This window comes from Bos grunniens, chromosome 25, assembly GCF_055505025.1.
Source record: "Bos grunniens cultivar Pamir isolate PY7600 chromosome 25, Bosgru_T2T1.0, whole genome shotgun sequence".
In the NCBI taxonomy this organism is placed as follows: Eukaryota; Metazoa; Chordata; class Mammalia; order Artiodactyla; family Bovidae; genus Bos; species Bos grunniens.
The window spans coordinates 6,698,462-6,717,050 of record NC_141189.1 but is presented as its reverse complement, the minus strand read 5'-3'; the positions used below and the strand labels follow the sequence as shown (position 1 = coordinate 6,717,050).

The window sequence follows — 18,589 nt, the reverse complement described above, 5'->3', positions numbered from 1 at the left end:
AACTATGGTTTCAATATTTACACACTTTGGTGTGAATAAACTTTTATCTATTCACTCAACAAACATTTCCACAAAGACCATCAATGTCCCTGGGACTGTAGACACGGAGGAGCCTAAGTTGATGCCAAGTGTCTGAGTTGGTGGGAAGGGGAGGATTCAAAGATAAGTTTGAATAGTTTGTAGCTAGTCATCGCAGAAGGAAGGAGGCTCTGGGGGCGGAGCCGCGGGGCTGTGTTGTGAATTTTGCCAGAGGGGAGAGAGTGGGGTGAGGGGTTGTGTGGGAGGCTGTTTCCTGGACCTCACCACTTGGGAGGCCTCGGGATCTGGCTGTGGTAGCCGTTGTTGCCATGAAGAGAGAGAGAAAGGAGTGCAGATGCATGTTAACAAAGAGATAAAGAAGAAATATATAAACTGGGGGGAAGGGGTTTGGTTTTGTTTTTGCTTAAAGGGTGGTTAAAATTTTCCATGAGCTAACCTGAGGAAGGAAGGACGGGTCAGCTAGTCTCAATGGCGTCAAATGCTAGGCCTTGGGCAAGTAACCCAAGCCTCAGTTTCCTCAGCTTAGACACTGGAGCTCAAAACTCACCCCATGTCTGCCCTGGGCTGTTTTGAGAATCCATGAGCTAATTATGTGAAATGGACAAATATGAAGAATTTTAATATGCTTGGAAAGAGTTCCATATGACCAACCTGGGAGTGGCAGCAGATGTGGTCATTAAACCCTGCTTTTGCTGAAACAGTTCCCTTCAGAATGTTGCCAAGCAGATGAAAGTGTTGGTGGCTCAGTCTCGTCAAGCACACAGTAGGCACTTAATGAGTGTGTGTGGATTCTCCATAGTGAGCAGGGGATGGGAAGGGTGAGAGGTGGGGGTGGGAAAGGGTCAGGGTTTGTGGCCAGCCAGGTTCCTCCTCCAGGCGGGCACATCTGTATGTGTGCTCATGTGTGAACAGCGGTTGGTAGAGAAAATGCAAGTCAGCACCTTCCTTAGCGCGTCTTCGTGGTTTCTCCCTATCTAGGGAGCCAGACAAGGACACACCTGAGTGAGAAGTGTCCCTGCGCCACCACTGACAGTCTTTTTGAACCTCCTGGGTCTCCATTTCCACATCTAACAAGAGGAACAGTGCGATGTTTGGGGTTTGATTCAAATACTCCAGCACAATATCACGAAAGATTTTGAGGGTATAGATGAAACAAGTTCGGCTGTGAGCTGAGAATTGTCGAAACTGCATCTCGGGTCCTTTAGGAGTTCCTTTTATCGTTCTCTCTACGTAGGGGCATGTTTGAAAATTGCCACAAAGATCCACTTGAAAAAATAAGAGCAGGGGAGAAAAACGGTATCTCCCTCGTTCGGTTACTGTGAAAGCCAGAGAAGATACGACAATAGCAGCTGCAGCAGCACCAGAACCATTTACTGGGCGCTGATGGGGTGACAGACACCCGGCGGAACCCTGGTTGAGTTCCTCCCCACTCCTCCGCGCGTCCGTAGGCCAATGGCAGCAAGTGCCTACGAGTAAGGGAATCCCTGGCCTCCCCGCAGACTCCTCCCCCTTTCTCTCCGTCCTCCGCGGCCCCTCCCTCCGAGGAAGCGCTGGGCTGCGGCCCAGCAGGTGTGGGGTTAAGGCAGCCTGTCCCGGGGCCCCCGCAGCAGCAGCAGCGGCGGCAGCGGCAACTGCACCAGCAGTGGCGGTGGCAGACCTGGCCCCGGGCCAGCTGGCCGGGAGCCCCAGGAGCGAGAGAGGGCGGAGGAAGGGGAGGAAGAGGGGAAGGAGGAGGAGGAGAGGAGCAGTCAGCAGGCCCGAGGAGGCAGGACTTCCTGGTGTGGGGGTTGTCAACAGCCCAGAAAGAAAAAGACCGAGAGGAGCGGAGAGAGACCCATCGGTGCCACGCGGGAGGAGACTTGGGAGGGCCTGTCGCCGCGACGACCACCGAGGCGGCAGCACCTGCGGGATCGGGGGGAGGGGGCTGAGCCGCCCCCCTCTCGCTTCAGTCGGCCGAGCCTGGGGACCTCAGAGGCCGCGCCTGAGCTCCGCCAAGGAGGCGGGAGTTCCTTCTTTTCTGGACAGCAAACTTTCCACGGAGATGCCTTGCGGGGCGAGGTGCGGCCCCCGAAGAGAACCCGACAGCCTCTAATCGCTGCCTACGCGCCCCCCCCACCCCCACCCCGCGCTGCTGGGGCCAAGGAGGCCCTGGGGAAGGGACAGTCCCACACGTTAGGCGGCCGGAACCCCCGGCCCAGCTCGGTGGCCGCCGTCGAGAGGTAGGGCTCTAGGCTGGGAGGGGCACCGGGGCAGAGCCTTCCCGGGGGATAGGAGAGCTGGGGTGCGGGGGGTTGGGGGGTGGTGCTGGGGGAGCGCTCGGAGGCCCAGCACAGGCCCCCCCGAGGCCTGGCTGGGCTGAGGAGCAGCTTCACCCCTGTTCACCCAGACCTGGGAGCCCTTGCTCTTGCAACGACTTGGGTTCGCACGAGTTTGAATCCCAGGGAGAAATGCCCAACTTTGGGTCTGAGCTGCTGCCTCTTCCTGCTCTCTGCTCCCGCCCGGATCTGCTCGGGTTCTCTGTCATTTCTGTTCCCTCTGCTCAGGTCTCTGTCATTTCTGTCTTTGTCTTCGGGTGTCTGGCGGTTTCCCCTTCCTCCCCCATTCTGCTCCCCAGAGAGGAAGCCCCAGAGGTGGCCTGCCCACTGCTTTCTCACACACACACACACACACACACACACACACACACACACTCTCTCTCTCTCTCTCTCTCTCTCTCTCTCCCCTTCTCTTTCTAGTTTGCAAACTCAGCTCTGGAGTTCAGCAACGACAGCAGCAGGAAAAACCTGCCCCTGCCCCCCCACTCCCGCAGCCTCCCCTGCCCTGTTCTCCCTTCACCAGCCAGGCACCCCCCAGTTCCCGGAAGGCCCTCCTGCCATGTCGGACCCAGACATTCGCAGGGGCCCTGATGTCCCCGCCATGTGGCCCCCCTGCTCCAGGGGTGCCTGAGCCCCTTGAAGAGCCACCACCAACCCCCTGCCCACCTTGGCCCAGTCCTGAGCCCCAGACACCATGAGTGGGGGCAAGAAGAAGAGTAGTTTCCAAATCACCAGCGTCACCTTGGACTACGAGGGCCCGGGGAGCCCAGGGGGTTCAGATGCCCCTGCCCTGCCGGCCCCCCCTGGGCCGCCGGCCCCAACCGGGCCATCAGCCCCAGCCCCCACTGGGCTACCAGCCCCAGCCCCCACCGGGCCCCCACCCCGCCTGCCCAATGGGGAGCCCAACCCCGAGCCAGGGGGCAAGAGCACCCCCCGGAATGGCTCCCCGCCGCCTGGGGCCCCCGCCTCCCGTTTCCGGGTGGTGAAGCTGCCCCAAGGCCTGGGAGAGCCTTATCGCCGAGGCCGTTGGACATGTGTGGATGTTTACGAGAGAGACCTGGAGCCCCCTAGCTTCAGCCGGCTCCTGGAGGGTATTCGAGGGGCCTCAGGGGGCAACGGGGGCAGATCTTTGGATTCCAGGTTGGAGCTGGCCAGCTTGGGCCTGGGCGCCCCTACCCCACAGCCAGGCCTGTCTCAGGTCCCCACCTCCTGGCTCCGCCCGCCCCCCACCTCCCCTGGACCTCAGGCCCGCTCCTTCACCGGGGGACTGGGCCAGCTGGCAGTGCCCGGCAAGGCCAAGGTGGAGACACCCCCACTGTCGGCCTCCCCACCCCAGCAGCGCCCCCCAGAGCCCGGGACCGCGGATAGCGCGGGCCCTTCCCGGGCTGCCACGCCCCTGCCCACCTTGAGGGTAGAAGCAGAGGCAGGAGGTTCTGCGGCGGCGGCAGCGGCGGCGGGGACCCCTCCACTGTCCCGTGTGAAGGATGGAGCCCTGCGGCTGAGAATGGAGTTGGTTGCTCCAGAGGAGATGGGACAGGTAAGAGCTGGGTTCCAGGGTTTGGGCAGACACCCAAGGGGCGGTGCTTGGCCCCCACTTCTATACTGACCTTCTATACTGACCTCTGCCTGCTCCCCAGTCCCTGTCAGATCAGACTGCCCGTCTTTTTTCTTCCTGCCATCTCACTTGGAAGCCCATTCCTGCTCCTTACGTGGCCCTGTTTTCTCTCTTAGGCTCCCTCTTCCCCACTTTCTGTCGTTTCTTTCTCTTTGGCCTTCCGTGTGTTGCCTTTGACCTGAGTGTCCATCTCCACGTAGCCCAGTTCCGTCTGTCGTGGAGATGTGGCCTCCTCACTTTGGCCTTCACCTTCTGTCTTGGTCTTACTTCTTCAGGCTTTGAGGGTGGAGACCCCAGGCAGTGCTGGGGTAGTTGGGCCTCTGGAAGCTGCTGAGGTTGGGGGACAAGAGAAAAAGTAGGCGCTCTGCTGTAAATCTCTCCTCTGCAGTCCCCTCTCCAGTTGGGGAAGGGGATCTTCTTTCTTTTCACTAGCCACCCTCCCAGCCCCATCTCTAGCTTTGTCCCAAGACATTGAAGAATTGGGTGAGGGTGAGGGAACCTGTTACAAGGGTGGAACTTGGGCTGGTTTATCCTTTCTACCTCCAGTTGTCTGAGCCTCTCCAAGATCAATCACTGGGGGTGGCCACCGTGGAGCTGGAGAGAGGTGGGAGGCGGCCAAGAAAGGGCTCAATCCTTTGCTCATTCTGCTTGCTGCCTCCAGAAGAGGAACAAGTCTGGGCTGGGAGGCAGGATGCCTGGGTCCTTGGGGGTGGAGGGGGTGGGCAGCCGGGGTGGGGGGGCTGTTGGATGCATCTGTCCTGAAGGAGAAAATAACACCTTGGACGCAAGGCAGGGAGTGTGAGGATGAGAACTTTTCCCCTTCCTGGCCTTGGGCACAAACCACAGTGTAAAAATAACCTGCGACTGTGTGTCTGGGCCTTGTCAGGACCAGTCAGGACCGGCTCCCCCACCCCCTCCTGGCCTCAAACTCACATCTCTCATGCCGCCCCCCCACTTTTCTTGAGTTCTTTCATTCAGTTCCTACCCCAGGGGAGAAGATGTGTGTCCTTTACTGGTCCCTCTCCCCACACGCTTCCAAAGCAAGCCCCCTTTGCCCCTAGCCTCGGCTCTCTATCCTTGAGCCCTGCCTGAGCGTCCCCTGGGCCTGTCCCTCTCCCCTCTGTGCCCCCAGCTCCCTTTCCTTCCCCCATGCCCTGATCTCTTCCTGCATGTAGGTATCCATGTTGCTGTTTCCCTGCCCCCAAGTCTCTCTCCATCTCCACTCCCCCAGGCCTCTTCTCCCTGGGTTGCTTCTAACAGGGGCCTGAAGGAGGGCCGGGGGCACCACCCGGGCCCCCTTCCTCTGTTTAGTGCGGCCAACCACCTTGGACTCTCTGTTCTTGACTTTTCCGAGAAGCTGGGGCCTCCTGGGGCCTCACAGAGGCGTCTTGTTCCTGTGGCCCCCGCCCTTTTGCAGCCACCTCTAGCGCCTGTTGGGCTGTGTGGGTCCACGCCCAGGCTCCACCTCCATCCGTCTCCGCAACTTCTCCCCCCACCAGCCCCCGAGCTCAGGAGCAGAACTTCACCTGAGTCCCTAGAAGTTTGAGAGGAGAGACTAAAATGGGCGGAGGAGGGGTGAGCAGGGAGGAGGCGGAGGACCAGTTTCTGAGGATTCATTCATTCTACAAATAGCTATTGAACAAACTATAAGCTCTGCCCTCTGGAGCTTACCTTCCAGCAGCAGAGAGGCAAAAATAATTTTATTTCAGATAATAGTAGGGACTATAAAAAAAAAAAAAGAACAGTTTAGTGGAACTCACGAGTCAAAGGATGCAGAAATGCCCCTCTGAGGAAGTGACGTTTGAGTCGCCTTAAGAAGTCAGGTGACAGAAGGCACACTCTCTGACTAGCCTCTGATTAGGGGTCCTGGCTTAGGTGGGGGAAGGGTACTGGAGGGCAGACCAGAGCCCCTCTGTGATACCCCATGAGCCACTTTTTGGAAGCCAGTGAACCCAGTCCTCAGGATGGTCCCTGTTTCCCTTGCCTCTAGTACCTACCCAGTGCTTTCCCCAGAGCCAGGGGAAAGGAGGTCTGTGGGGGAAGGACTCCTGTGTCCTCAGAAGACAGAGAGGGTGTGTGGGGAGAGCTGGGGCGGGAGGAAGACCACTAGGCAAGTTGTAAGGTGGCTGGATCCTTTCTCTTGCTCAATGTGACGGTTCCTACCTGTCTGTCTCCAGGTGCCCCCAGTCGACTCTCGCCCCAGCTCCCCAGCCCTCTACTTCTTCCCCGATGCCAGTCTGGTTCACAAGTCTCCAGACCCCTTTGGAACAGTGGCTGCCCAGAGCCTCAACTTCGCCCGCTCCATGCTGGCCATCAGTGGCCACCTGGACAGCGATGATGATAGGTAGGTGGTCTCTGGCTCCCCCCACACCCAGCACCTGGGATAACCGCGGGGAAACTGCCTGGTAGGTGTCCTTCCCCCCAGCTTGAACTTGGAGAGGACTTCTTAAACAGAGAAGCCCGGCCTGGGCATGACACTGGGCAAAGCTGATTTGAGACCTACTCCCCTCTCTGTGGAGAGAGCTGGGTGGGACTCCCTGGCTTAAGACTGTCAAATAGTAGACTTTTTTTTTGAGTTTGAAGGGAGTCATTGTTGTCAAATTCCAGAGCTCTTGCAGATTTAGCGATCATCTGGCCAACCCTAAGAATTTACTGGCAACTGTGCAGGAGACCAGAATGGGGAGTTGGTCTCCTCCCCATTCCCCCCCCCCTCCCAAGGGCAGTGGGACTCCTGACCGTAGAGGTGACATCCTCGGACTCCATGCAGACTACTTCAGGGCCCCAGGACCTCTGGTACCAAGAAAGCAGGTCCCTAAGTTTCTCTTCTCTGCACTAGGGTCACCCTGGACTCTGAGCCCTTCCCAGAGGCCAAGGCCAAGCCCGAGCTGTGGAGAGGCTGGCTGTTGGTCACAGGGAAGGCACAGGAGAGCAGGATCTGCTGGGGTTTGCCCTTCAGGAGAGAGTGTCCCGTTCATGGCACGGTGGGCAGAACTTCCTGTTCTGAGGGCCAGGTTTCAACATAGAAATGTCAGCAAACCAAAAGGGGAGGGACAAAATGGCGAGTCGGATGGTCAAGCGACTGCCTTCTGGCTGTGGACTGACAGGAGCCCAGGAAAGGGGCCAGGGAGTCGCCACTTTGATTTTGGAGGAGGAGTGGGACTTCCTGTTTGAAGCCCTTGCGGGGAGGGACTTCCTGTTTGGAGGCCACCAAGGGGCAGGGCATTGTGGCTGCCAGGGGACTTGTTCCAGAGGGGAGTCTGTCCTTCCTGACTTGCACTCAAGTGGTGCCCCCCCTCCTTGAATCAGGGACTGAGTGTTTGAGGTGGGGCAGAGAGGAAAGAGAAGGGGTGATAGCCAGTGGGACGGAGGGCTGACGGGAGAATGGGGGACAGAGCAGGGGTGGGTCGGGCCACCTCTGGGTACCCTCCTCTAGGGAATGAGTGAGGTGCGAGGTCGGCCAGGAGAGTCACCTGCCCTCATGGCTGCTATTCTCAGCGCTTCCCACCCGCTCCCCCTCCCACTCCCACTTGGGAGGTTTGCTGGCACGGAGGGCTCCCTTCCCTCCTCCACCTCTGTTGATTTCAGAGGCCAGCCTCCTACTTTCTCTTAGCAAGTTCTGCTTCCAGAAGCCTCCTGAGCTCTATTCTTTTGGGCTGTTCCTCCCTCCCTTCCTCCCACTGTCCCACCCCCTCAAACACCCTAGTCTGACCGGTCTGCCTCCCAGCCTCCACTTTACCCTGCTGAGCTCCAAGCCTCTGGGGCTCAGGCCCAGCCCAGCCCCTCCTGCTCCACCCTGCTGGGCCAGCGGGTTTGGGTTGGACTACCTCCTTGGCCCCCTGGAATGGGGTGTGTAGCCCCCACCTCATTCTCTGGTGTGCCTGGAGCTGGAAGAACAGGGTGTATGAGTGGCATGGGGCCTCCCTTTTGATTAGGGAGAGTGGGCTGGCATATTAAGTGTCTGAATCCCAGGTGGGGAGTTGGGGGTGCCTGACCATTCTAGAAATCTGGGGATGGGAGAACAGAGGGTGCATGGTGAAATCAAACTATTCACATGCTCCTGGGTTGCAAGAACCTTCCTGCCCCAACAGGGCCTGGAGGCTGAAAAGTACTTGAATAAATGGATGGATGGATGGATGAGGGGATAGGTGGATAGTTGGGTAGATGGCCAGCATGGGGGATCCGAGTATTACAAGGAATAAATTCTAGGAACTCAGGAAATAAATGGTGCATTTGTTTATCTAGTGCTTCCTTGGGGTCAGATGCTACTTCTTATCTCACATAATTCTAAGAGCAACTCCATGATCCCTTTTGCTAGATGAAGAAAACTGAGACTCCGAGGACGGAGGTTTTAGAAACTTGTCCAAAGTCACCCCGCTAGTAAGTGGCAGGCCTGCTGTCGGAGCCTGGGTCGGCCCCCAAAGCCACTTTCTCTCCACTCTCCTACTGAAATGCCTGTGTCCCAAGAGGAGAGGCGGAGATAGCCATCTCTGGGATGCCCTTTCTCTCCAGGATAGAGGCAGAGACGGCTCTCCCAATCCAGGCAAGGAGCCATCCTCCACTCCCTGGCCTGGCCCCACCCCAGGGGCACCACAGATCTGGGAGGGAGTGTAGACAGGGCAGCCGGATGCCACTTGGTTGGCCTCTGGCCCAGCCCCTGGGGGCTCCTCAAAACACGGTGAGGAAGCAGGGCTGGCCCTTGTCCTCAGCATCAGAAACCCCCCCACTCTCCTAGGTGTCCAGTTGCTTCCTCCGATCCTCATTTTGAGGCTGTTTGTTTGACCTTCAAAAAGAAGGACTAGCCTCTACTGCTATCTTTGTCCCAGGACCTGAGTCCTGCAGGGCCAGAGTCCCCTGTTATGTATTGCACAACTCCAGGGGGCACCACTCACACTTGAAGTCATGACAGTTTTCGAGAAGATGGCAATAAGTGTTTTGAAGGATTTTATTCTGACTCACACAAAGTTGCTTTGGGGGCTTGTGGTGAAGGCTGATCCCATCCAATCAACTTCAAGCCTCCCACTCCAGACCCTGATCAGGAATTCCAGCACAGTGCCAGCGGTCCCTCACTCGGGGGTTCTCAAAGGGAGGACTTGGGTTGCCAGAGTCCTGGTCCCTTGAAATGCTAATGTTAGAAAGTGCCAGTGGAAAGTGCTGTCAAAACCTCTCCAGCACTAGACAAACAAACAGGAGATAATCATCTATCAGCCAACAAATGTTTATTGTTGTATTTTTCCTTTATTTCTGGCAAGAAGGAACAACTTACTTGGCATCTTTACTGAGCGTCCGCCAGGCAAGGCCAGTGTTCCTACTCCTGCGGATCTGCCCCTCTTTGGTCTCTGTGTACTGCTGAGGGTGGGGGTTCTTTGATGGCTCAGTCTCCACCCAGGTGTCTTGGTTTGAAACACCTTGAAAACTGCTTAGATGCTCCAGCCGGCTGGCCCTTCCTCTGCTCTTAATCTTGTCCTCTCCCCGCCAACCCCGAGTGTCCCAGATGTCCTTCCCCTACCTCACCCTATCCTGCCCTCGCAGGCCTGGTCACCCTGTTGGTTACTCCACCTGTCAGCGGCTTCCGCACCCAGACCTTGGATGGGAAATGGAAAATTCCCAGTGCCCTCGTGCTCTCTTCCTGGCTGCAGGGCCCCATGCAAGGGTCACCTTGGGTTGAGTGCTAATTCCCCCCACGGGGAAGCAAGTTGGAACTGACAACCAGGAGAGAGGGCTTGACAAGGGAGCACAAGGGTGAGGCATTCAGCATATGGGGGTATCGGGGCCACCTTTCCCTGAGAGGGGCGAAGCTGGGGGCCAGAGGTCAGGATCGGGGCTCCTGCGGTACTGGAGTGGGAGGTGGGTATGGGTGGAGGGCTGAGGCGGCTGAGGCAGAAGCTGACAGGGTGGGTGGTGAGCCACGGGGTGAGGAGAGGGAGCCTTCGAGGAGAGGACAGGGCGCAAAGGACAGTGCAGGCCCTGGGCCATGGAGAGACCAGCTTGGGGGAGAGCCAGATTCTGGGACCCAGAGCTTGGCCCTGGGGACCATTGAGCCAGGCTTGAGTCGACCTCTGGTGGCCACTTAGTAAACTGCAGCCAGACCTGCTCTCCCCTCCCTGCCATCAGCTCCCAGGAATCTTCAAAGCACCTGCACCTCTTCCCCAGGGTCCCACCTCCAGCCTCCCCTTCCCACCTCTTCTTAAGTTCTCGCTCCCTCCGAGATCCCAGATACCAGACCCGGGTTCCAGGTCCATAGGCTGGTACTTGTCTTTCAGGCTTTTTCTGTTGCTGTGGTAACCTTTCCCATTCCTCCTCACCCTCACAGTAGGAGTTGTGGGGCACCCTCTGGCTGGGCCCCAGGGGCCACCCCTGATGTGGCCTTCGTGCTTCAGGGAGATGCTTCTAGTCCAAGGGAGACCACATGCACATCAGAGACCCCCCCCCACCCCATCACCTCCACTCTCTTTCTCACCTCCCAGCCGAGAGCAGCTGAGGCCTTGAGGGAGGCCAGTGTTCACCCGGAGGGGGCAGGATGGGGTCAGAGGTGGGAAGAGGCCTCCCAGGGCCAGGCTCCCCCTTCACGCCCTTCACAGCCCTCCCTGACCCAGGCTTCTGGCCCCGCAGCCCCTCCCCCGACTCGGCCCACCAGCTGACTGTCCTCAGCTGGCCCCCTCCCCTCCGTGCTGGGATTGGTGCCAGGGTGAGAAGGGGACACTGGCGCTGACCGTGTCTGGGAATTCCCGCCCACCATGGAGCGGGCGGGAGGGGGTCCCCGTGTCCCTGAGGAGCCAATAGCAGCCAGGCTTTGCCCTGGGGGATGGTGTATATCTTTCACGCCAGCACCCCCTAGGCACTGTCTCCCTTCTGCCTGCCTGGCACCAGCCAGACTCTGCTCTGCCCGGGGGGCTTTGAGCCCCCCAGGCGGTCCTTCTGCTGCAGCCCTCTCCCTCTGGGGAGGCCTGAGGACCCTTTCCCCTCGGGCATGGCCCAGCCAGGGGTGTCTGTCAAGTCCCTGGTATCCTCCTATGAGACCCGAGTGGTGGGGATGGCTCCAGCACCTCCCCGGAAAAGGGGCTGTGTCTCTTCTCCTTGCTCGCCTCGGGGAGCATCCCCCATCCGAGGGGCATCTGGACCCCCACCCCACCGGGGCCTAGGGGGGCCCGGGCAGCGGCCCTCACCCCGCCGGGGGATGGACAAAACCCTCCTGTCCCTGATTCTCTACTGTCACAGGTACAGGCAGGGGTCTGGGTGGGAGGCTGCGGCGAATGGGGCTCGTGGAGGAGGCCAGAGCCCACGCCGAGGAAGCACCTGGAAGGCAGTGGGCTGGGCTGTCCAGACACCTGGCCTGGCACCCCTTCCTTCTCACCTCTCATCTCCCTGTGTCTCTCCAGTGGCTCCGGAAGCCTGGTTGGCATTGACAACAAGATCGAACAAGCCATGGTAAGAGAAACCATCTTGATCCCAGCAGGTCCCGGTCCGCGTGCTGATGCCCAGGCCCCAGCCCCGAAGCTCCATCCCCTCCATTATTAGGGATATACTGACTCCCAGCTGCTCAACCTGCTCCCAGCTGGGTTCCCTTGGATCCTCCACCCCTTCTTGTCTCCACCTGAACCTTCAACATACATTGGTTCCTAGCCTGCTTCAGGCCCCCATCTCTGTCTTTGAGCCCTGACCTTGCCTCTGTCCAGCATCCTTACCCACCCCCGTCCCCCACACCCTGCCCCTTCCCTGGCTGACTTCTTCTTCCCCAGCACTCCCCCGTCATCTGGGAGCAGGGGCATCTCTTAACACCCACCTCCTCAAGGCACTGGGCAGGGGCTGGGGGTGGGGTGGTGGCCTGGGGCCCCTGACATTTCTTTGCCTGTCCCTGGACCCCCCAGGACTTGGTGAAGTCCCACCTCATGTTTGCGGTCCGGGAGGAGGTGGAGGTGCTGAAGGAGCAGATCCGAGACCTGGCGGAGCGGAACGCGGCGCTGGAGCAGGAGAACGGACTGCTACGTGCCCTGGCCAGCCCCGAGCAGCTGGCGCAGCTGCCTTCCTCGGGGGTCCCCCGGCTTGGACCCCCAGCGCCCAACGGGCCCTCAGTCTGAGCCTCCCTTCCCTCACAATGTGCCTTTGGGGGGCCACCACAGCTGCTAGGCCTTGTGCCAGCTGCCTGCCCCCTCTTCCTATGCAGCTTTAATGCCCCCTGATCCCCGGGGATGGGAGTCGAAGGCTGAGAAGGGGCCTAGCCCCACCCTTCCTTGATGTCCCTGCAATGCCCAGGGACTGGGCTGGGGCATCCCTGCACATTGACAGAGGAGGGAGGGCATCGGGATGGGACATTGGGCGGAGCCCCCCTCCTCCCTTCCCAGCTGTCAGTGTTCCGGGACCCCCGGCGATAGATGGCTTGGGGGAGTTGGAGGCTCCCTGGCAGCCGTCCCCACCTTGTTCCCTGGAGCGCGCCCCCCCTCTCCTCTGCCAGGAGAGGGAGGACGGACAGTGTATCTGGAAGTTCTGGGATTCAGGTTGTTATTGAAATAATAATTATAATTAAAAAATCTGAAGAAACTTGAATCTGGAGGTTGGCATCGTGTTGCTTGCGCCCAGATAGGGACCAGCACCACCAGTTTCCACTTGTGGGAGAAAAACAGGCTGTGGGCTCCTCTGAAGCTCTTGCCGGGCCGGGGAGGGGAAAGGTGGCTCAGCGTGGAGATGTGGGAGGAAAAGGGAGCCCACGGCCTGGGTCCTGGGAAGGGGCAGGCCAGGCAAGGCAGAGGGAGTGGGGAAGGGGGGCGCGTCGGCCCACGTGCTGGTGGGGGACAGGGGAACAATGGGGCCTTTGGTGATTGTGCAGGATCCTCCCCCCCCAGCTTCCCAGCGTGTCCCCTCTGCGGGCTGGATCCGGGTGGCTGCTTGGGGGCGGGGCGGGGGGCCCTGAATGGGCCCCTTGTCTCAACGCTGGGTGTGGGCCAGGCTCCCCGGGCACACTATGCCCTCGCCAGGCCTGGCCAGTCTCCGTGGCCTCCACCCCCAGCTGGCTGACGCTAGGGCCCTGCGGGTGAGCAGGCCCCTCCCTGACAGCCTCAGCTCCAGTCCTAGGCGGAAGAGGCAGGTGGGGAGAAGGACCCCATCTAGTGGAGAGGCAGGGAAGCAGCAGCCGCCACTCGGGAGGGCCCCGGCCTGAACTCGGGGAGACCTACCGAGCGCGGGATCCTGGGGGCTGACTTGGGGTTTGGACTCCCTGCCCTGTGGCTCCCTAGATTTACGACTTCGGCAGGCTCTCCCGGTTTCCCCGAATCTCAGCTTCCTCCTGGGTGAAATGGCCCTGACAAGAATGCCTACCTGAAGGGCAGCTGGGAGGGGTTACATGGCTCATACATGGGAAATGCCCTAGGAGCTCCAGGGATGTGTTCACTAACTGTGAGTTTCCCTTCCTTGGATTTGGGGGAAAGAGGGTCGAGGGCACAGGGATTGGCTCTGGGGGTCCTGGAAGGGCCTCGGGGGTTGGGGTCAGGGCCAGGCAGACTCTCACAATGGTCTAGAATTCTCTCGCCCTCTGGGTTCTCATCCACTATTGTCTCCTCTCCCTGTCTCAGGGAGGGGAGGAAGGGCCTAGGATTACTCACTGTGGGGATCTTTCCTCCTGGATTCCTATTTCTTTCTTCACTGCTGTGCCTGAAGTTCCCCAGAGACCCCTTAGGTGGCGGCCACTGGCCTGCAGCCTCTCCCCTCCCCGTCCCCACTGAACTAAATGCTATTTCTGCCCCCTTCTTGGGGCTCGTGTAAGCGGGAGAAATGGCGGTGGTTATTAAGTTCTTCCGATGGATTTGGCAAAAGATTAGCCGCTGGGTAAGTTTCAGAGCCCCTTTCTCCCAACATGCTGGGGTGGGGGATGCTGATCAGTGACCTCCAGGTCACAGAAACCCCCCACTCCCTCACCTGGCCTCCTGCCCCTCCTGGCCTCCGGTGGCCAGACAAGCCGGGGAGGGAGGAGGTGAGGGATGGGATAGCTGGCGGGGAGGCCAGGACACAGCTGCCCCTTCTCCTCTGGGCCTTCCCTTCTCCTGACAGTTTTCTCTTGCTCTGCCTCCTCTCTTCTGTCCCTCCTCTCCCTGTCTTGGTTCGTAGGTTTTCTTCTGGAAACACAAAGCTAAGTCAGTCATCATGGATCATACTGACTCCAAGAAAAATGAGTTGAAGGCGGAGAAGGCTTTCAAGGTGTCTGAGACTTTCAAGTTGGTTGAACCCCGCAAGGAGGCTAAGGTCTCCAAGATGGATGTGTCCCCCAAGGTGGTTGACCCCTGCCTGTTAGCCAAGACCACCATGGATGGGGCTGCGGTGGAGGCGGGTCGCCGTCGGAGATCACTGTTGCAGCTGCCCCAGGCGGCCGTCAAGTCCGTCTCCATGCTCATGGCCTCCGCCCTGCAGTCTGGCTGGCAGATGTGCAGCTGGAAGGTCAGCACTATGTCCCCTTTGTCCCCAGCAGCCCCTCCTTCCCCTCCCAGGTCCCCCTTGCTCATTCATGCCGGTGGGAATGTAAAATGGTGTGGCCACACCGGAAAAACAGTTTGGTCACTTCTTATCAGACTAAACATGCAATTATCGTATGGCCTGGTGACTGTACTCTTGGGCATTTATCCCAGATAAATGAAAATTTATGTTCACACAAAAATCTGTACATGATGTTCATAGCAGCTTGATTTATAATAGCCCCAAACAACCCACATGTCCTTCAAAGAATGAGTGGTTAAACTTCGCTATATCCATACTCTGGAATGCTGCTCAGCCATGAAAAGGAACAATATTGATACATACAACTTGGATGGCTCTCAAGGGAATTATGCTGAGTGAAAACAAATCCAAAAGCTTATATATATATATTATGATTCCACTTACATTATATACCATTCCAGAAATAACAGAATTAGACAAATGGTGACCCGATGAGTGGTTTAGTGGTTTCCAGGGGCTGTGCTACAGAGAGAGAGTTGGGGGAGGTGTATTGGTTATAAAAGGGCAACATGAGGAATCCTTGTGTGGATGGAAATCTCCTGTATCTTCACTATGGTCGTTGGATACATGAACATGCACCGAGGATATAAAATTGGGTAGAATCCAACACAGAACAACACACAAATGAGTGCCAGTGGAGCTGGGGAAATACGAGAAAAATGCAGATCCTGGATTGTATTGATGTCAATATCCTATGAACTAGAGATCTGAAAGATTTTACTACTGAGGGAAAACCAGGGAAAATCTTTACAAAAGATTTTACTATTGTAAACAGAATAAGGAATTCATTTCTCACAAGTGCATGGGAGTCTACAATGATCTCAAAGTCAAAATATTAATTTTAAAAAGGGAAATGTCTAGCTCACTACCAAGTAAGTTTATTTTGGTTTTGAATAATGTATTACTACATTAATAATAATTTTTAAAAGTTCACCTTGGGAATTCACTGGCAGCCCAGTGGTTAGGACTCGGAGCTCTCACTGCTGAAAACTGGGTTCAGTCCCTGATTGGGGAACTAAGATCCCACAGGCTGCTCAGCGCAGTCAAAAAATAAAATAAAAGTTCACCCGGCACCCTGTGGAGGGAGGTCAGAAGGGGCCAGGAGCAGAGAGGCAGGAAGACCCACTGGAGGTGCTGCAGTTCGGGTCAGCAGGGAAGAATGTTCTGGATGGGGAGGGAGGCATCAGGTAGAACAAACTAATGGGTTGGAGGGATATTTAAGAGGTAGAACTGTTGTGCCAGGTGCTTGATTGGGTGGTGGTGAGGGGAGAGGGACAGACAGAGGTCGAAGCAGGCTGGAGCCATTCACTGGGAGCAGAGCCGACTGAGGGAAGAGAGTGGCGAGTTTAGGGCATTGGGACAGGATAAGTTGAGGTGTCAAAGTATATCTTCAGGGAGATGTCTAGGAGGCAGTGGGAAATACAGGCCTGAGTTCAGGAGAGAGCTTTGGGTTGGAGACTGTCCTTCATTTCTCCCTGGAACTCTAGTGGGGACTCAAAGGTAGGTCAGACATGGTCCCTGGCTTCCAAGAATTTGCATGCTGGTATTGAAAACAGATGAGTCCACAGAACAAATCGTGTATAATACGTGGTGTAACAGGGCAAACCCGAGAGTAGAGATAGCCCCAGAAGGCTTCCTGGAGGAGGCGGTACCCAAGTTGTTGCCGGACAGAAGAGATGGTATTAAACAAGCCTTGCTGTTTATCTGCAGGTGTTTTCACCAGCAGGTTCTCCCTAGACCACGCTGTTCACCTGTGCTCATCTTCTCTCTTTCACAGTCATCTGTGAGTTCTACCTCAGTTGCCTCCCAGATGAAGACCCGGTCCCCCCTGGAGTCGCGAGAGGCTGCGATGCTGCGGGAAGTGTACCTGGTGCTTTGGGCCATCCGGAAGCAGCTGCGGCAGCTGGCCCGCCGGCAGGAGAGACGACGCCGGCGCCACCTCCGGGCCCACATGGGCCCCCAGCCCGACCCAGCTCAGGGTCTGAAACAGGATGCCCGGAGTCCCCTCTAGGGGGAACCCCACATCCTCAGAAAGCCCCCACCTCACTCTTAAGTAAGGTTGATGGGAGAGGTTAGAGCAGCAGGCCAGGAATTGTGAGTGAGGAGAAGTTGTCACACTGTCACCTCTCATCAAGACCTGAAGGCCTGGCCGGGGGGGTCCCACATACACTCCCCTTCATTCCTTTTATTCAGTTTGTAAAAAGAATTATCAAAATGTTGGGAAATAATATCAGATATTTCCGAGTAGATGTAGTGTGTTTGTGGGTGGCCAGAGGCCACGAGGGGAACCTGGGTGGGATATGAGAGGGTGCCTGAGGCTCCAGCCTGGACACGTGTGGGAGTAATCTCTGGACCTGCTGGGGGGCCGCGGTGTGGCGGTGGAGGGGGGTCTGGCCCTGGGTCCACATGCTTCTCAGGGCTGAAGGCCTTTGGGGACTCTGTCCCGCCTGTCACGGTACCAGGTATCGGCACCGGTTCATTGAGCACACGCTGGGAACCGGGTGCTGAGCCCGCGCTCTCCCTGGAAATCCTGCAAGACTGACTGTTGCAGATGCTACCGGGCTTGTCCAAGGCCCCTCGCCGAACAAGACCGCGCTGGAATCTCCGCCTCCGCAGCCAGCCCACTGCTCTGCCTCTCCGGCCTTCCTGGGCCGGGCCACAGCGAGGGTCAGGGTCCCGCACTTGACAGCCGCGGACACGCATCAGGGCCGGCGGCCACCCCCTGACCCCGCTCCCGCCAAGAGCTACCGAAAACTACATCTCCCAGGGTTCCCGGGGGCGAGGTGGGGCCGCCGCTGGGAGAGGGCCCGGCCCGGGCCCGCGGGGTCGCGGGCGGAGGGCTAAGCTGGAAGTCCACCTGGCGCCTCGGGACCAGCGGCGGGAGGAGTCCGCGGCGATCTGACGCGAGGTTGAGGCGCGGGAGGCCACGAGAGCGAGGGGAGGCCGTGGAGGCCCAAGTCCCCTCTCCCTCCTTAGCTTGCCCTCTTGCCCGGCCACGCGAGGGCGCAGAGGTGGCTCCCCAAGTTAAAGCAGCGTATTTTGCAAGGCGGCAAAATTCAGGGATGCTTCCTTGGTGGCTCAGACGGTAAAGAATCCGCCCGCAATGCGGGAGACCCGGGTTCGATCCCTGGGTTGGGAAGATTCCCCCTGGAGGAGGGCACGGCAACCCACTCCAGTGCTCTTTCCTGGAGAATCCCCATGGACAGAGGAGCCTGGTGGGCTGAAGTCCATGGGGTCGCAGAGAGTCGGACGCGACTGAACCACTAAGCACAGAGTCCCCAGGCCTTGGAGGTCGAGGAAGGAGCAAGGGTTGGCGACCGCGACCGAGCCTAGGGGGCAGCAGAGGCCCGAGGAGCGGGGGAGGGACGGCTGTGAGGCGGCGTCTCGCTCAGCCGGAGGTTAGCTGTGAGTAGGAGGCGGCGGGCGGGCGTGAGCAAAGCTGGGAGCCGGAGAGGAGTCCCAGGAACGGTCTGCTGGAAGCACCGAATTCAGTAAAAAAGTCAGCAAACTCCTCTTGCCCGCTCCCCACCCCCGGCAGCTCTGGCAAAGTCGGGCCCCTTGGCGGGGGACTGGGTGGCCTTTCCCCAAAGTCGGGAGCAACCCCGGGCTGCCCTGCCCTGTGTCCTGCAGCGCTGCTACCCTGAGCCTGTTAGCTGTGCACCGCACCCCAACGTTTACACCCCTGGTAATGCCACCCACCCCTTATTAAACACCCACTGTGACTATTTTTATGTCTTGTTCTAAGTAATTCTCACAAATGGCTGTTATGATGACATATTATCACTTCTATTTTTTAGAGAGGGAAACTGAGGGACAGAAAGGTCATGTTTAAGGTCGTGTCGCTTTCCTTCATCGAACGAATGAGTCTAGCTCACAGAGGACATGTTACATGCAAGTTACACACAGGTGTTGCATGTGTGACTGCTGTGACCTCTCCAGGAATGAGTCCTGAGTTCAGCCTGAAGCCAGGCAGGGACTCAAAACACTAATACATGTGGCTCAGTTCTGGGGCTCTCATCACTTCTCCATTATGTGCCAGGAACTGTTCTGGGGTGGAGCAAGCCGTGGTGGGCCTGGGTCCCAGGAAGCCCGGAGGTTTAATGGGTCCCGGGGCTCTGGAGTAGTCCCTCACTGTCTAGGG

General features: G+C 58.1%; 2 protein-coding genes across 4 annotated transcripts; both read left to right on the top strand.

Moving 5' to 3' along the window:
* Window positions 1-1,199: 1,199 nt before the first annotated feature.
* On the top strand, window positions 1,200-12,510 carry TSC22D4 (TSC22 domain family member 4). Its single transcript, XM_086374188.1, has 5 exons — window positions 1,200-2,258; window positions 2,775-3,891; window positions 6,147-6,313; window positions 11,346-11,394; window positions 11,835-12,510. Exons 2-5 carry the CDS (start codon window positions 3,049-3,051, stop codon window positions 12,042-12,044), a joined length of 1,269 nt encoding a protein of 422 aa, XP_086230314.1. The 5' UTR covers window positions 1,200-2,258; window positions 2,775-3,048; the 3' UTR covers window positions 12,045-12,510.
* Window positions 12,511-12,815: 305 nt separating this feature from the next.
* On the top strand, window positions 12,816-16,695 carry SPACDR (sperm acrosome developmental regulator). Of its 3 annotated transcripts, none has more exons than XM_086374190.1 (3): window positions 12,816-13,356; window positions 14,065-14,391; window positions 16,226-16,695. In XM_086374190.1, the coding sequence occupies exons 1-3, from the start codon at window positions 13,315-13,317 to the stop codon at window positions 16,457-16,459; spliced, it is 603 nt and encodes a 200-aa protein (XP_086230316.1). In that variant the 5' UTR covers window positions 12,816-13,314; the 3' UTR covers window positions 16,460-16,695. The 3 variants fall into 3 exon arrangements, with proteins under 3 accessions (XP_086230316.1, XP_086230317.1, XP_086230315.1); XM_086374191.1 differs by having other exon boundaries at window positions 12,860-13,048; XM_086374189.1 differs by lacking the exon at window positions 12,816-13,356 and adding an exon at window positions 13,507-13,785.
* Window positions 16,696-18,589: the final 1,894 nt, after the last annotated feature.

Excerpts from the sequence above, each read along its gene's own strand:
- TSC22D4 (XM_086374188.1), top strand. The coding sequence starts at position 3,049 with ATGAGTGGGGGCAAGAAGAAGAGTAGTTTCCAAATCACCAGCGTCACC. Across the intron at positions 3,892-6,146 it reads CTCCAGAGGAGATGGGACAG|GTGCCCCCAGTCGACTCTCG; the intron begins GTAAGAGCTGGG and ends GTCTGTCTCCAG. Across the intron at positions 6,314-11,345 it reads CTGGACAGCGATGATGATAG|TGGCTCCGGAAGCCTGGTTG; the intron begins GTAGGTGGTCTC and ends GTGTCTCTCCAG.
- SPACDR (XM_086374191.1), top strand. The coding sequence starts at position 12,875 with ATGGGCCCCTTGTCTCAACGCTGGGTGTGGGCCAGGCTCCCCGGGCAC. Across the intron at positions 13,049-14,064 it reads GTCCTAGGCGGAAGAGGCAG|GTTTTCTTCTGGAAACACAA; the intron begins GTGGGGAGAAGG and ends CTTGGTTCGTAG. Across the intron at positions 14,392-16,225 it reads GGCAGATGTGCAGCTGGAAG|TCATCTGTGAGTTCTACCTC; the intron begins GTCAGCACTATG and ends TCTCTTTCACAG.